Source organism: Lynx canadensis, chromosome C1 (assembly GCF_007474595.2).
Source record: "Lynx canadensis isolate LIC74 chromosome C1, mLynCan4.pri.v2, whole genome shotgun sequence".
Classification (NCBI taxonomy): domain Eukaryota; kingdom Metazoa; phylum Chordata; class Mammalia; order Carnivora; family Felidae; genus Lynx; species Lynx canadensis.
This window is the reverse complement of record NC_044310.1, coordinates 190,985,565-190,997,202: the sequence shown is the minus strand read 5'-3', so window position 1 is coordinate 190,997,202 and position 11,638 is coordinate 190,985,565. Positions and strand designations below refer to the sequence as shown.

The 11,638-nt window shown below is 45.4% G+C and overlaps 1 protein-coding gene across 1 annotated transcript in view; it reads right to left on the bottom strand.

The window, feature by feature from the left end:
- Window positions 1-1,214: 1,214 nt before the first annotated feature.
- Window positions 1,215-11,638, bottom strand: part of PARD3B (par-3 family cell polarity regulator beta) — a 1,010,919-nt gene continuing 1,000,495 nt past the window's right edge. The window contains exon 23 of the mRNA XM_030325489.1: window positions 1,215-5,925. Within this exon, the coding sequence (XP_030181349.1) occupies window positions 5,568-5,925 (358 nt within the window). The 3' untranslated portion in view covers window positions 1,215-5,567. The remainder of the gene's footprint in view (window positions 5,926-11,638) is intronic.

Here is an 11,638-nt window from a genome sequence, read left to right as displayed (position 1 = left end):
AATCCCTCTGGCAGGATACAGGAGAGGTTGATATGGTAGCCGGGAAGCGTTCTAGACAATGATTAAGCGAATTGATATGTACACGTTGCGACCAAATTCTATGCACCAAATTCTAGGCAGGTGCTGAGTCCGTAGAGTATAAAGGTCGTAGGGAAGGAAGCATGGTCAGAGGCAAGAGATCGCAGAGAAGGCTAGTGAAGAGGCTGAGCCAAGGCAGGAAGTCAGGAAGCATGGACAGATAGAGTGGAACTGCTGGCTTTCCAGACGGGGATGGGTCGGAGGAATGGGCAGAGTTATAAATGGGAAGTCAAGGATAATTTCCAGAGTTTTGGCTTGTAACTGTGAACATGGTGGTGCCACTGGCCAGGTCAGAATCATGAGAAGCAGGCTTCTTTTGAGAAACCTTATGCTTTCAGTTTGAGCTTGTTCAGTCCAAAGGGCCTGTGGAAAGCTCGAGCGGGGATGACCAGGGGGAAAATGGAGATGCATGTGTCTGGGAAGACAGATCTGAGCTGGAGATTGTGAGCAAACCTCTCCAGAGACGGTGGCTGAAACCTCGGTGCGAATGAACTTGCAAGACACTTCTGGGAGGTCTGAGAATAATCCAGTGAAGAATCTTGGGTAACAGAGGGTTGGTTTCAAGGAGAACCCACTCAGAGTCACGTTTCCCTAAGCAAGGTAAGAGGAAGGGTCAACAGTGTTGGAGGCTGTGTGGTGAGCTGCCCAGATCCCACCTCAAGAATGAAGGACAATTTTCCCAACCACTGTAAATACCTCCCAACTGCCCAGTCCTGGGTCCCATCTCCTTCCAGGAGTAGCTCATACCTACCACCCAACACAGTGGTATGAAGACCCAGCTCTTTAGTCCCAAGTTGGGACAAGTCTGAAGGGCCACTGTGGCTCCAGATTGCCCTGTGGAGCTGGGTGAGGCCTAATTTGGGAGGGTATCACTGCTTAGCTTCTCCCTTTGGCCGGCCCTGCCTCTTGCCCTGCCTTCCGTGGGTATTGAACCCAAGTGCGCTCTCGAATAAACAGCCTACATGGTCGTCTCCGTCTCACATGTGTTTCTTGGGGAGCCCAGCACGTGACAGAGGCTTCTCCTTCATGACCCCTGCCCTATGACGTTGCTGTTTAAGGGTGATCAGGACCAGACCAACCTATTCATTCATCAAATCCTAAACCAAACAGGTGGGGACTGAAAACCAACACTCTGGTATCTTAATGAATAAAGCTTTATTTTAATGCAAAATGAAACAAGAAAAATTTGTATGTTCATATATAACAGCATCCAAAATGTTTTCTGTGGTACAAATGGGATCATTGTAAAAAGTCTGTGAAGAATTCATTCTCTGCCCCCATATGCCAAAATACGATTTCACATAATTTATCTTCAGAACTTATGAACAGACTTGGTGCCAAAAAAGCGCAGGAAAACACGAGAAGAAGTGACTGTATCCACAGTAGGGTTTGTTTTTACGTTCCAGTAGTAAACAGCACTGCGGGCAGCATAGATGGAACAGCACACGCTCTCAGAGCTGAGTGAGGAGACAGTCTCGGTCGTTGGGGTTAGTTCACTGTGCACTCCAGGCTCGGGAGTTAAGCCCATCTTTAAAAGTCAGGAGCTGTGTGATTCTATTACTATTTAAGGACATGAGGGAGAAAAGAGTTTCCCTTAGAAGTAGTAGCTGCATATGAGATTCTAGGCTTATTTTAGATATCTATCTTTTATTCTCCTTTTTTTTTTTTTTTTCAGAGAGGTGACTTTGTAGGGATATCTTATGGAGACTCCTCTTTCTGGTCTCATTGCGGCATCATTTCCAACTAAGTCGGTGGGAACTGGGAGGGCAGAGAAGTACTCCCGTAGCTGGTTCTGGATCCCACTCCCTCCTGCCTAATTGCACCAAGTCTGGACCTTTTGTTGCTCCTGGACTCAAAAGCAGTAGGGTGTCTACCCAATTTAGCACCGATTTGAGGGCAGTTCATTGCGGATTTCAGAGTTTAATGCCTACGGGGATTTTACAGGCATACATCCCTCCCCAAACTGTGCAGATCTCTCTATCCGCCCTGAAAGGCTAAGATGTCTCTCCAAAGAAAACAACTGCTGGGGCTACAGGTTAGGGGAACGAATGCCCCTCAAAGGCCGGATCCTTATTATGCACATAGACTCCATGCATGACAGCTCCTCAAGTTGTCAGATGCATTTCCTTCAGAAGATAGTTCAACAAGTTCACAGATCTTTGAAGGGAATAATGAGTCATGTTTTAATTTTATTTAGTTGGTGGCACAAAGAGAGCCACAAGGAAGTTTCCAACCTCCTTTATCGGGCAGCATGCATGGTTTCCTCCATGGGGTCATGGTGGGTCTGTGGATGTCCTCACACCCTTGGTTATAAAATCTTTGCTCATGCTGTCCTGTGGGGTCAACGCATGTTGACTCACATATCTAAGAATAACGAGCTTCACGGTAACTTTATTTTCTAATTTTTGTTTGTTACTCGATTATGATGTAAGAAGGTGCTCCTGTCTTTGAGATTGCCTTTCATCCACTGATTTAATATTGTGGGGAACCAATTTTCTACCAAGGGTGATATTGCCACAGTCCAATGGCGCAAGGGGTTAACGAGATGCAGTGTTTCTCTTCCTGGCAGAGGACTGAATTCTCCTGCATCTAAAAGTTTTCAATGGTCTGCTCCCTTTCCCATCTCCCCTCCTTCAAAAAGGGATAAACCAGAGCTCCTTCAAATATCTCACGACTCAAGGCCAAAGCATCATTTCCAGGCCTCAGCGACCCAGCAGTCAGATCAGGAGTCGGGTGGGTGTGTGCTGATGGGTTTGCAGCTCACTGTGCTACTCTGTTCCTGTGGGGAGGGGCGTTATGGTATTCTGAGCAACGGGCAGACACCAGATTGAGTCTCGCCAAGGCCATAAATAAATGGGGAACTACTTCCTGCTACTGGGCACCTACTGACTACAGGCTGGCCTTCTAAACACTCTAAACCACCAGTTCTCCTAGATACTGGGAGAGAGTTCTGCAGCCTCTGGGTGCTGGCAAGTGGAGGGTTGGTTCACAGGCACTTACGAAGCTTACATTCGAGCTGTTCTTAACTGTGGCCTGGCTCGATGGAGCCTCTGTGACACACACGTGCGCTTCTTTCGGGCGGGGTCAAATTGGGCGTGTGTTGTACTTCAAGCAAGAAAACGGCTGTCATCTCGTTTCGTCCACTTGAAGAGCAGTTTCAAAGCGCTGGCTGCCCCGCAGGATTAGCAAATGTTTTATTGACTGTGAATACAGCGCAAGACCGTATTTGGTGCAGCTTGCCCCGAGCCTGTGAGCAGGAGGCATTGTGCAACGTGGGAAAGATGGGCATTCTTCCTACAAGGGCCACTCCTCCAACACGCACAGGATATCTCACCCTCTCGCACTGCCTCTGGCTGCCTCTCGTGTGGCCTTGGCCTTAATCCAGAAGGAGACTCCTGGCTTGGCTATGTCTAATAGCCTAGAGAAATTTGGCTCAAAATGCAACATGCCCAAGAGCTGATTTTAACGCTCCCAAGCACGTTACATTTCCCTCACTTTATCCTTCTCTTCCTGGAAGTTTATTTATTTCGAGGGTAAAGTGTCATTCAGCGTGTTGGCAGAGAAGCCCGGGAGCTCACCTGCATCTCACCTCTAGGTGAGCAGGGCCTGAGCCCCTCAACCTCCGTGCACACGTTGCAAAAGGTCTAAGGTGCCTGGCTCAAGAGGGATGACAGATGGAGAAGACCAACTTGACAGTCTATTTATTAAGATGGTCAAGGTAATTGTACTTTAGAAAATGATACCTCTTAAGGTCCAGTAAATAACACTATTTACGTCTAAAACCAGCAGCTGCTTCATTCCTGGTAATAGAACTCTATTTTAAATTAAAAAAACACCTAAACTGGGTTGGATACTCTATAGTTAATAATACTATAATTTATTAAGTCCTGTCAGGCAGAGGTATTCTAATCTCAGCCAAAATATGTCCAAATGGAACTCAATACTTTTTTGTTTTGTTTTGTTTTGAGGGAATGGAGAAGGAGCGGCAAGGCTTTAAGTCTCTTAAGAGCCATTAAACGATTCAAACGGCTGCTCCCAGATTTTGCTGTTTCTCAGTCTTCTGTTGTGTTCTCATTTGGGTCAGGTTGGAAGTTTTAGAAGTCTTGCTGAAATAAGTAGAAAATCACTGCAAAGCTCAAAGGAAATGGGATGGGTTTTAGAGGGCGGGGTGTCAGCTTTTCCAAGCCATAAGACCTTCTCGTCCCAGTTGGAGATGCTGGCCCGGCCTGGGTGCTCCCCTGACTTTTGTTAATGAAATACAGCGGATGTAGAATGATCTGGTTTTATGCCTCTTTTCCTTTCCCCTCTGATTTTTTTTTCCTTTTTATTTCCTTCCTCATCAAACTTTCCAGAAAGCATTTTTATCTTACATTCTCCATACTGGTAATCACATACCTTCACACATACACACACGCATACACATACACACACACACAGTCAGTCACTGCCATCTACCACTTCCTGGTCATCAATCCCAGAGGCCACAGTCAGCCCCTCCCTGTCCCCGGGTGCAGATGGCACTGTTTGGCACTGAGTGTGGAATTGGCATCTCCGGATCGTTGCTTCCTGTGTGACCTAAGCAACGAGCCCTCTCTTTTCCAACTACATTTTAGCCCTCAAGTGGGAGCCTTAAAGTCGAGGCCCCGGTTCCAGTAATTACAGGCAGGAGATTTGGAGATGGTTCTGAAACCGGATATCTCCATGCAATCACGCCTGGGACTTGGGGGAAGGAAGGTGAGGATCAGGGGATTTTCAGCCCTCTTAACCTGATCGCCTTGGTCCTTGGACTATATTCCTTCTGGAATCTCTGACTAGCTTTAAACATTCTCTCAGGACACTAATACTGCATTCGTGTTGTATTTTATATATATATATATATATATATATATATATATATATATATGGCAAGGAAATGTAAAATACTTATACCAGACGAGTGGTACGAGGAACCTGAGAAATTCCACAAAGAGAGAAATGCAGTCTTCTTCTGGGTATAAACATTTCAAAGAGATCACTAGTCATGTCTGCTGTTGGTTTGTTTTCTCAATGAGAAAACTACTCATTTCAGACACCCATATTTGCAGCCACTCTCAGGTGGCTGAGGCTCAGCCTCTGAGAGTCTCTGTGCTGCCAGTTCCATGGGGCTTGTGCGCACCAGGAAGGCACTGTGTGGTATGTCCATTGTTCTTTGTTATTTGCCTGTTTACCTGCCGCTCTCATGGAATTGAACAATTCTAAATGCATTTCAGATCTCAGGCAGTACTGTTTTGATGGACCCTGTCCTTTCTCTTCCTTCTGATCCCCCGTCCTCCTGTCCCCTCCTTTTTCCCTCTGGTTAGCAGTCAAGTGTTGCAACCTCGGTGAGAAGAACCTATCTGTGCCCTGGAGAATTCTGAACAGGAGGAAGGTCTTACAGTCTAGGAAGGGCAAAGGTGATGTTAGCCGTCTCCCCTTCTGGGCTGGGCTGGGCTGGGCGTGGTGATATTCAGTTACACAGCTGCAGTCATGGGGCTCTTCTGCCTGGGATCCTGGGCTCGGTAGGGGTACTGGTCCGGGCTGCCCCCTCGGGGCCCTGGTCTACCCATTTCCTGATAGGCTGGCACTCTGGGGTGCTGAGGAGGGGAAGGCGGGACATCTTGTCGGAAGGGTCCTTTATGCTGGGGGGCTGGTGGAGGAGGGTAGTACTGAGGATACCGGAGGTCTGCAAGCCTCAGATCCGGGGGACGTGGGTAGCTCCCTTTGGGAGGATGCACGGGATGAGCCCCTGGGTAATACGGGAGCTCCCTTTCTTTGTAGAGCCCTCGAGGTGTGGCCGTCAGATAGTCTATAGGATCAGCTGGTCCTCCCCTGGAAAGAGAAGAACAGACACATATCAGTAGCTGCTAAGGGAGCTGCCCGACCGAAGACCCCGTTCCTCAGCCTCCTGCGTAGTTTGGCGTGGTCATTGACTAGGCCTGGCCCATGGGACGTGAACAGAAGTGGTGTGTGCCCTTAAAGAGAAGAGAGGGAATCTTCTTCTTCCCCTCTCCCCTTCCTGTTGGCCATCGGAGTGGCCGTTTTTTTTTTTTTTTAATTTTTTTTTTCAACGTTTTTATTTATTTTTGGGACAGAGAGAGACAGAGCATGAACAGGGGAGGGGCAGAGAGAGAGGGAGACACAGAATCGGAAACAGGCTCCAGGCTCCGAGCCATCAGCCCAGAGCCTGACGCGGGGCTCGAACTCACGGAGCGCGAGATCGTGACCTGGCTGAAGTCGGACGCTTAACCCACTGCGCCACCCAGGCGCCCCCGGAGTGGCCGTTTTTAACTACAAGGAGAAAGCCTCATGCTGAGGAAGGTAGAGCAACGAGAGGGCAAGGGCCTGAGTCCTTGTACCATGGAGCCACCATGTTAGCCAGGACTGCTTATACTCAGATGGCTGCACGAGGGACAAAAAGACTTCTTTCTGGTTTGTACCATTGCGTGTTGGCCTTTAGCATAGCAGCCAAGCTTGTTTTCTAAACAGGGGCGCACTTTGGCTCCCTTACAGCTAGGATCATTGGACCTGCCCCCTTCTCTGCCCCCCTGAAGCCTGTCACGGGTAGTGGGAGACATGTGCAGGTTATTCAGAATTATACAGTTCCGAGGGGCTGTACTCATCTCTAGATCTGTGGGGGTGCTTTTGACATGGACCATAGTCTTGGTCTAACTCCGGTTAGCTTCTGGGCCACCCCTATGTGCTCTCCCCTCTCTACAGCTCCTAGAAAAAGTCCTGAGTCAGAGCTGGGGATTATCCACGTAGCGCCTTGATAGAAAGCAATTCTACCACGAAGTCAAGAAGTACCAGTAGCAGAGTGGGAAAAGCCAAACCAGCTGTAAGTTGCATTGTGTAATGAGTAGGCACACAGAAAGGTCCAGGGCAACAATAAACACTAACAGAAAGTGACCCTGTCTGGATCTCTCTACTAAGACAACAAGCATCTTCTGTTCCATTTGCTACAACAGAAGCAATACGTCTCTAAACAGCGTACAGATGACTGCATCTTATCTAGCCTGGGGTTAAACAGATGAGTTCTGTTTGCAGCTCTTAAAATCCCATAAACCTTCTGTGCACGTATTCACCACCACCATCACCAGATCCTTCCCACATTCTACTACTCTCCCTGTGATAATTTTTTGAAGGAAAAAAAAAGCAACAATAATAATTAATGAAAATCTCTTCGATGTCAGAGTACAAATTGGTAGAACAGTTGGAAGAAATGACAGAGCTAGAAGAATACGGCGTCTGTGGTTAATCAAGCACTGTCAGTGAGGGTCGAAATCACCCTGTAATCTGCAGAATCTGATGTTAAAACAGCTCTGTAAGTTCCCCAAATCAATGAAGGGTTGACGAGCTCCAAGTGTGGGTGCATGTGGAAAGCAGCATGTGAGGACATTCATAAGGATGAACAATAGAACTCTCGCTCTACTGTTTTATGTCTTAATTTGGCTATACGTAATAATGAAAGATCCTTCAGCTTGGGGTAATCTAGTTAGAGTTTTCAGATAAAAAAATTAAATTGTTTGTGTACAAGCTATTATAGCATCAACTGCTATTATTCAGCGCAGTTTGCTTTGCTCTATTTTAAATTGCCCATGACAAATAGAGCACAAATGCATAATCTGTCACTCCAGCCCTGGGAAATAGAGGATCAGGGTTACATCTCCCCTTTCCTTTACAATTTTATCTTTGATTTAGAAAACTTCCAGCATTCACTAGATCTTTTGTCATAAAATATTGTAAGCACCAACTCCCCCCCCCCCCCGCCCCCACCGCCACTCTCATTTCTATTTCCTTTTGGTTCATGCTGGAGATTTCTGAAACACTTAAAAAAAAAAATCCTTAACCTGTGCTTTCTCTCGAAATCTACTGAAGCTATTTCTCTGCATGAAGTGAAACATGTGGTTTTTCTGCACTCATTTTAAGCCCTTGGGATAAATCACTGACATTTGTAACACACAAACATTATCTGCCTTAAAATGAACATACAACCCATGCTCCCTCTGGACCCTCTTAGCGGGAATGTTTCCTGTTTAAAATGGAAAGAGAGAAAGGAGGGATTCCAGGCCTTGGACGTTTAGGGTCCTGTTCTTTCCCTGGAGATTTCTCTCCTTTAAAACAGGACATTATAAAAGACAGGCACACCTTGTTGGGGTTTTTTTATTTATTTTTTTATTTTTGGAGAGACAACCCAGATCAAGTGGTGACGGGGCAGAAGCCACCCTGAATGTGCTGTGACAGCACAGGCTGTGTGCTTGTGGTGGGGGTGGGGCGGGAACAGTCATCTCCTCTCCCACACCTCACCCCTGCGACTCGTCCACTCTCATAGCAAGGGGCAGGCAGGCTTCCCCCCGGGCAGATGGGAAAGAGCTCAAGAGTTTTGGGGTTCCCTATCCCTTTCTCTGAGGGGAGGTTTTACGGCTGGGGGTTTGCTTACATGTGGCAGAAACCAAGTGAGGTAGCTGCTCTTTGTCAAGAAATGAAATCATGGAAACTGTCTTTTCCCGTAGAACTCATCAAAACAGTTATTGTTTTTAATTTTTCATAGAGAAGAAAAACAATGAGCTGGCCTATAAAAACACTGTTTAAGGTTCAAAGCGTGCTAGAGGAATTTTTCTTTCTTTGATGGGGGGGTGCTGCTGTTGTTTATAATAACTTTTTGCTCAAAACTGGGCATTTCTTACAGACTTTTGCCAGAACAACTTCTAAGTGCTGGTGAGAATTGTCTGTGTACCTCTGTGCACACGCAGGTTGACACAGACACAGCCACACACATGAAAAGAAAATAAAAAAGCCCTCCTCGTTACCTTGATAGCATAAAAAAAGAAGAAGAAAGAGCTGAAATTTTAGCTCTGTTGATCTTGAGTTTCCCTTTCTTGGTTTCTTTATTTGGGTGAAATTTAGTGTTTGTAGGAAAGCGCAAAAGCCGATCCATTCTGGGGCCTAAGAAATGCTATCAGAGTGACTGATGTTGCATGTTGTGAACCAACCCTGAGGAATCCAGGGGCAGCCTCCTCTGGAGACTGATGAAAACAAGGACCCACATAGCAAATGTATCTCTACTTCATGACCCCTCATTTTTCAGGTGACCTCCTGAGTTTTATTTGGATGTGTTATTAGCTTTCATAAAAAACACTTTCAATTGAAAATTTCACTCTGGAACCATCTTTGCCTAAGGAAGGAAAAAGTCTATATTTGCTTTCTGTATAATAGAACTCTTTGGGGAAGTTATCACGAAAATATCTATATTTTTATCTTTTTCTTTACTAATATATATTTTTTTAATTTTAATTTGAGAGAGGGCCTACAAGTGAGGGAGAGGGGCAGAGGGAAAGGGCCTACAAGTGAGGGAGGGGGGAGAGAGAGAGGGAGGGAAGGGGGGAGGGAGGGAGAGAGAGAGAGAGAGAGAGAGAATCTCAAGCAGGCTCCATGCTCAGTGCAGACTCAGAGCCTGTTGACAGGCTCGATCCCATGACCCTGGGATCATGACCTGAGCTGAAATCAAGAATCAGATGCTCAACCGACCGAGTCACCCAGGCGCCCTGAAAATATCTATATTTTTTAAATGTCAATGATTTTTTTCCACATTTTTCACTGTTCACTTTTTTTCCTATTTTATTCTTGATTAGGCTCATTTCTTTTTTTTTTAATTTTTTTTACTGTTTTTATTTATTTTTGAGACAGAGAGAGACAGAGCATGAGAAGGGGAGGGGCAGAGAGATTGGGAGACACAGAATCCGAAGCAGGCTCCAGGCTCTGAGTTGTCAGCACAGAGCCCGACGTGGGGCTTGAACTCATGGACTGTGAGATCATGACCTGAGCTGAAGTCGGACGCTTAACCAACTGAGCCACCCAGGCGCCCCTAGGCTCATTTCTGGAGGCCAAAAGAGTCAGCTTTTTCCTGGAGGACTCACAGGAAGTAGCTCAGTTATACAGTTTCCAATCCCACAGATGCAGATGCTAACCTTTAAGCCGAAGCATCACAAGGCTGTATGGTGTTGATACGGGAAGAAAGAGTAACGATCCCTTACTTTACATGAGGTTTGTCTCTTTTTGCCATCTCACTATGTTACTATTCTTCATTAAGGAAAACAGGGGCTGAAAATCAGAGGCTGAGCAAGTCAGAGAGCCAGCCCCTGGGTACCAACAGTCTTCACTCTATGGAAAGACATAAGGCATGCTCCAATATTTGCTAAGACAATCCTGTGTGGGGAAAGGGCTCAGTATGGGATAAATCAAGTCACTGGCAAAACCTCATAACTAGGAATGGTGTGGCTATATTTCCTGGAATAGATGAAGGGGCATGAGCAATTTTGAGCCCTCCCATCTGTCCCTGCTCTCCCTACTCCTCCCTTTCTCAACTGCAAAGAAAATCTCTTTTTCCTGCACTCACCCCAGTAGGTCATTGTCACCTTACACGGATGAAAGACTTGTTATATACCGGACTAGAGCACAAGCATCTTGAAGGAACTGAGTCTCATATATCTGGTGATCTCCCTCTGAGCTGGGCACATGGCTTTATGTATCTAGGCTCATAAATAAATGTACGTTGAATTTGTTAAGGAGAGTTTAAAGAGAAAACCCACAAACAAGCACGATAACCATACAGGGTCAGAGGTGTATGTAAGGTGTGGAAATAAGTCAGTGGGTAGAAAAATAAAAGGAAGTGATGGACTGTCATTGACAGCCAGAGTTTGGCAATGGTTGAGATACGACTGGTCTCTATTTTTTCCTGTTTTATTGAGAAATAATCGACATACATCACTGTACAAGTTTAAGATGCACAGCCTGACGGTTTGATTTACAAATATGTGAAATTATTACCACAAGTTTTAGCTAACATCCATCTTCTCATATTGATATGATAAAAAGAAAAGAAAGAAGAAAAGAAAAAAGGGAAAAAATTCTCCTTGTGATAAGAACTCTTAGGATTTACACTCTTAACAGCTTTCCTATATACCATATGGCAGTGTTAGCTACAGTCATCATGCTGTGCATTACATGTGTATTACATGGTCTCTAATTTTTAAAGGAGGAAGGAGGGAGGGAGAAAAAGATGGTGGGCTGAAAAAAAGTGTTGGATTGGGTCCAACATGGAATAGCTATAAACTTTATCAGGGCATGGGTTAGTATATTTGTCTTGTTTTCCAAGAACAAAAGTATACTCTGTTGTCTTGTATCATACTTGAAACATAGTATGTGCTTAATAAACCTTGGGCTCACATTTAATTGCCTTGACTCACCAGTGAGGTCAATATGATCAACTAGTACAGGTTAAGTGTATTTATTCAAAAATCTTTCATGGATTGTTTTTATTATTATCCAGCAAGGAAATTTTCTTTGTTTTTGTTATAAACACAATAATCTAAGAACACTGCAATGTGTACATTTAAAAACGCAGTATACAGGGTCTCAAAGGCCTTAGGAGGGTAATGTCAAAGGTGAAAATCAGGTGTAATCACCACAGTTTCAAGTACCTGGCCTTGAGGATTGATGAACATGAACCAGAGGTACAGGTGATGTCCAGGCCCCATCTGTCACA